Genomic DNA, 6,000 nt, shown 5'->3' on the forward strand with positions numbered 1-6,000 from the left:
TAGTACAGTCAATATGTGTAAATAATCAGTGATCAAATAATTTAAAATTAAGCATGGTGGAGTTGAAACATTTTAGAATCCTCTCAAATCTGTAAGATTTTATTTGAGTATTATGATACTTCATTTTAAATATTTCATTTTCCCTTGAAAGAAAACAGGATAAATAACATGTAGATTTTACTGTCAAACTTATGATATAAGCAAGCAAGCAAAATATAATTCATGTCTCCTGTTTTTTCTTTAACTTACCTGATAATCAGTATGTTTGTCATTGTGAATTACACTGTATATGTGATTGCTCATTTCTATATTGATTAACTTACCATTTTCCCCCCCTCAAGGATGTGTTGCTGTTACTATAATAATTGGTATCATAATTCTAGTCAAAATTTTCTGGGACAGTGGAAAATCAGGGTGAGCAAAAATTCTGATGACTTTTAAAAATTTGTTCTTAGCTTCTTTCCAGTAAAACGTGACGCTATAACAGTAGATAACTTTCTAAGCTTAATTGTATTTTTTGACATGCTATATCTTTATTCCTTTCATCTATATTTACTATCTTGGATGAATAGCCTGTGTCTTTTAAAAAAAATTTAGAAATCTCAGTATATACAAGAACATTAAGTGATTTGAAAGCCAAAGTCTCATGGCAACCTATTGATCAACTCATCTTTTTTCTCTACATAGTAGAATTTATGAGTATCTGTTGTGTTGTACAGAAGTGAAACTGTCTGGAAAAAGAAACTCTAATGTATTGCTAAATTGCATAGGATTAGGCCTATGAATAAATCAGATTTATTAATAGATGCCAGTCTAGCCAAAGTTAGCACAGTGGTTAAGATGGCAGGTTCTAGAGCCTGGCTGCTTGATTCCAATTCAGGGTCTACTGTTTACATGCTGTTTGACTGTGAGGAGCTTCACCTCTCTATGCCTCAGTTTTCCCGTTTGTAAAATGGGGGGAAATAATAGTACCCACTTCATGGGATTATAGTATCTGTTTTGTGGGATCAAATGAATCACCACCTGTAAAGGGGTTAAGATCTTACTTGGCACATAGTAAGCACTCAGGTGATAAAACAACACAGAAAGAGAAAAAAAATCAGTACTTGAAACGTCTGATGTGCATTGAATATACATGTGTTAAATATCAAGTCATGGTTGGCTCTGATACATCCTGTAGACAGAATACTATTTAAATTGACCTTCTGTTTTGTAGATTTTATCATTCAGAAAACTGTGGAGTTCACAGAAACTGAATTCTTTCTGAAGTGCCCTAAAGCCTGTCTATTTTTTCATTGCTTAAGAACAATTATATTTTAATGCTGTTATTCAATTGCCTTTTCAATTCTTTGGATGATGTATCTCCTTTTTAGCCTTCATGGCTCTTTCCCTTGTCTTTAAGTGAATGATATTATTTAAGCCTATTATAAGCTAAAGTATGAAAACATTCTTTAAATCACTAAGCAGTTCAGTCTTTTGCTAAAAGCATTTGGCCACTAGGTCCTATTTTTTGGTCAGGTATTATAGATATTTGTTTACTGTCGATAAAATACTCAGATGCTTTAATAGCAAATGTAGTAAAATATTACGTCTTCTTCAGATTTTTCTGAAACTTTTAAAGAATGTGGTTTAGAGCTCAGTATAAATAACAGAATTCTAAGTCATATAAAGTGAGTTAAGTTGGTACAGATGCCTCCTCAAGACTATTTTGGAAAAAAAGAATAAAACATTTTTTTCTGTACTTCCTTACATTTAGTCCAGTTCTGCTTTTGAATTGGAGCATTATCAGTATAATTCTCAAGCCAATATTCCAGGGCTTGTTAGGTTGAGGGGGAGGGAATGGAATGAGTTTGCTGGGAGCTTTGTCTTGGCTATTATCAGTTTCTTCAGATATTTTGGTAAAATAATTGACCATGATATTTTTAATAGAATGAAAAGTGCTGAAATGTAGAAGGCAGGAATATTTATGTTTTATTGGGATTTTGCTGTAAACCTAATTCTTCTATTTCTGAATCAGAGAAAATTCATGCAAACCCCTAAGAAAGAATTTGCCTTTTTTTTTTTTTTAATGTCCATTTAAAAACACCCCACTTGCCTTATTTTGGAAGTATAAGCTGTTGAGAGTAAGACCTAACTTTATATATTCCTTGTTATTCTCTCAATTTTATGCTGATTTAATAAAATTTAATTTTCAATGAGACAGAGGAAAGACTAAGTAAGTGTGAAGGTGTCTTATACCTTATCTGTTGATCTTTTGTGTTTGCCTGTCCAAGGATTTATTTACATCTTTTAGAAGTGTTGGTATATATGACACATTTTAGTTTATAAAAAGATTGTAAACAAATGCCCATGTTGCTTTTTGATTGAGCTTTAAACTTTCATAATCCAATCACTATTTTCCTTCTCTACTATTCAGCTCTTACTACACACATGGGAACAACAAAGCACTTAAGTGTCATGGTTCACTGTAACTGGTGATGCTGCAGAAGTAAGACCTCTGGTAATTTACAAAAGGTATACGGTTCAGTAAAATCACATTTCTGTGTCTTGGAAAATGTCAATTAACACAAAGCCTTGGTATATATCTGTGACTATTAAAGGACAATAGAGGTTTAAACCTCTATTATTGTTAGAATTGTTTTTCTTTGTTGAATGATTGACTAACACATTGATTTTTGTTAATGTGACACGTATTCAGCCTTCCACTCTTCAGCAAAATACCTATTATCTCATTCTGTGTTTTTTACTCAGTTTATTGAAATGTTTGGCTGTTCACAATCCTGTAAATATCTGGAAAAAAGCAAAAGATTTATACATTAGGGCTTACAAATAGGAATGTTTTCATTGTGACTACTTGCATCATGAGATGGTTGGCTCATACTCTATTTGTTTCTCCCATTTGTAATATTTAAGAAATATCAAATCTATTTTAAAGAGTCTTTTATAAGTCACGTTTATAGATCTTATCTCTATTATGTTGTGAGTCAAAATTATCAAACAAAACTGACTTAATATGTATGTATGTGTGAAACTTTCTAGGTATCTTCTTCTTTTGATTAAACTTTCTTCTATTCCAGGGAGTTTTCATTGATTTTTAATCTGAAAGTATCTTAGTTGAATCTAACTTGGTAATTAATCACAAGAAACTAAAAACTCAAGTGTCATATTTTAGTTGGTGTTGCTTAAAGAATCCAACTGCAATACAGAAGACCTGGGTTTGATCCCTGAGTTGGGAAGAACCCCTGGAGAAGGGAATGGCTACCCACTCCAGTAATTAAAAAATTACTGGAAATTTTTCTTGCCTGGAAAATTATACAGACAGAGGAGCCTGGCAGGCTATAGTCCATGGGGTCACAAAGAGATGGATATGACAGAGTGACTAACACACTTTCATATCTACTGCTGCTGCTGCCTAGTCACTTCAGTCGTGTCCAACTCTGCAATCCTATAGACTGTAGCCCACCAGGCTCCTCTGCCATGAAATTCTCCAGGCAAGAATACTGATGTGGGTTGCCATGCTGTTCTCCAGGGGATATTTCCAACCCAGGGATCAAACCCAGGTCTCCTGCACTGTAGGCAGTTTCTTTACCACTGAGCCACCAGGGAACTATACTGGGTGGGATTGTCCATGCTCTATAACTTACTAACTTTGCATTTTTTTTGTACCCTAAATTAACCAACTATTCTAGTTCATGATTTATCACATAGTAATTAAAAAATGAATATATATAACCAGTCAGTAAAGTTATTTTGGTTTTAACTTTTTTTTTTTTCTTACTTTCAGGACATATGTGTATAACATTGACAATTTTGCTTATGATGCTAGAAACCGTTGGCTAACTGAGCCAAAGAAGTTGAGAAGAAAGTGTTTTGCATGTTATCTTGTTTTTAAGATGCATAGGAATGTCCACGAGGCAAGGAAAGATGAATCTGTCCTGGAATCATGTTCTCAATACTCCTAAGACCCTTGAAAATAGAACAATTCATAAGATTAAGAGTGATTACTTTCATAAAAGTGTGGGAAAGTGGAGAGATTTGTTCATGTTTAGAATGTGAGAAAGAAAAAAAAGTGAATTTTTTTCACCAAATATGTAATGTTATTTTTATTTATAAAAGACACAAAAAATTAAAACAATTGGATATTGAAAACAAACGAACCAGTCTCTCATAAGGAAAATTGTCAAAGAGATAAAACACATTATACAATAATTTTCCTTGACTAAAAGACATTTTCTACTTTTCTTATTCTATTAAAATGAGCCTGAATTAGTTGGCAGATTTTTTTAAAGAAAAAAAATGCTGATGATCCAAGAGTGTTGAGTTTCTTGGGTTAGTTGGTGACAAAGGAAGAATGCAGAATGAAGGAATAATTCTTCCTTTTGCAAAGCACAGATAGTGAATTAGCCCCTTATCTATAAGACAGATCAGCTATAATTTTGTTAGAACAATCTTTTCTATTTGAAAAAATGCCCCCATGAAAGAGTGAAAGTTGTCTTAGATTGACTTAATGTCTTTTAAACTCTGTAGAGATATTATAATATTAGTATAAGAAAAGATGCTATATTTCTGAAGTGAGATGTTCATATTCAAATTGTAAATCTTATTCTTTTGTAATATTAAGTTTAATTTATATTTATTTATGTCTTATATGTATATCAGAAAAAGTTCAAGGAGATATATAAAGCAAAATTTATTTTCCCTAAGTAGAAATAACCACATTTTTGTCTCATGTAGTATTTGACATTTATTTTCTTGTGTAAATTATTCATAAATAAGGGAGCCCCTTCCTGCCTTTCATAGGAGTGCTGCCCTTTGGCCTAGTGAGAATCACTTTTAATGTGTTACTTGTTGTTGATTTACCTAAAGGCAATCACATCAGTTTCCAGATTCTTAATATGTTCTTATCATCTTGCCACTTACATGTTAAGTGTTGGAATAGACTAGAATATATACACATATAAATTTCACAATAATAATATTGTCACATTGCTTCATTGACTTTGTTGTTCAGTTCAGTTCAGTTCAGTCGCTCAGTCGTGTCCGACTCTTTGTGACCCCATGAACCGCAGCACGCCAGGCCTCCCTGTCCATCACCAACTCCCGGAGTACACTCAAACCCATGTCCATTGAGTTGGTGATGCCATCCAACCATTTCATCCTCTGTTGTCCCCTTCTCCTCCTGCCCTCAATCTTTCCCAGCATCAGAGTCTTTTCAAATGAGTCAGCTCTTCGCATCAGGTGGCCAAAGTATTGGAGTTTCAGCTTCAACATCAGTCCTTCCATTGAACACTCAGGACTGGTCTCCTTTAAGATGGACTGGTTGGACCTCCTTGCAGTCCAAGGGACTCTCAAGCATCTTCTCCAACACCACAGTTCAAAAGCATCAATTCTTCTATGCTCAGCTTTCTTTATAGTCCGACTCTCACATCCATGCATGACCACTGGAAAAACCATAGCCTTAACTAGATGGAACTTTGTTGACAAAGTAATGTCTCTGCTTTTTAATGTGCTGTCTAGGTTGGTCATAACTTTCCTTCCAAGGAGTAAGCATCTTTTAATTTCATGGCTGCAGTCACCATCTGCAGTGATTTTGGAGCCCAAGAAAATAAAGTTTATCACTGTTTTCATTGTTTCCCCATCTGTTTGTTGTTAAAATGTTTTAAAATAAATTCCATAAGCATCATGACATTTCACTATAAATATTTAAATATGTATTTCCAACAATAAAGACTTTTTCCCTAACTAGCCACATCATCACAACTAACAAGATTAATAGTAATTTCCTAATAGCTTCTAATATTAGGAAATTCTTTTAACTTCCTTAAAAGTCCTGCAAATAGGCCAATGTCTATCTACCAATTCATTTATTTGTTAAATAGGAGGACCTACTCTACCTGCTGTGACAGTCTGTGCTTCCTGGGGTAGTAGCAAGGATAATACCGATTTAGTTAGTCAGAAAAATACCTAAGAGCCTACTCCAAGCAGGTTATCATGTGCTAA

The 6,000-nt window shown here is 33.7% G+C and overlaps 1 protein-coding gene across 21 annotated transcripts in view; it reads left to right on the forward strand.

Annotated features, from left to right (window-relative positions):
• Positions 1-5,623, forward strand: part of CD55 (CD55 molecule (Cromer blood group)) — a 29,535-nt gene extending 23,912 nt beyond the window's left edge. For 9 of the 21 annotated variants that reach the window (XM_069545297.1, XM_069545298.1, XM_069545306.1 and 6 more), the window contains 3 exons: positions 342-414; positions 2,417-2,514; positions 3,785-5,623. In XM_069545297.1, coding sequence (XP_069401398.1) covers positions 342-414; positions 2,417-2,471 — 128 coding nt within the window. In that variant the 3' untranslated portion in view covers positions 2,472-2,514; positions 3,785-5,623. The remainder of the gene's footprint in view (positions 1-341; positions 415-2,416; positions 2,515-3,784) is intronic. The other 12 variants (XM_069545302.1, XM_069545300.1, XM_069545325.1 and 9 more) reach the window with 2 other exon arrangements.
• Positions 5,624-6,000: the final 377 nt, after the last annotated feature.

Source organism: Ovis canadensis, chromosome 12 (genome assembly GCF_042477335.2).
Source record: "Ovis canadensis isolate MfBH-ARS-UI-01 breed Bighorn chromosome 12, ARS-UI_OviCan_v2, whole genome shotgun sequence".
NCBI classification, from domain to species: domain Eukaryota; kingdom Metazoa; phylum Chordata; class Mammalia; order Artiodactyla; family Bovidae; genus Ovis; species Ovis canadensis.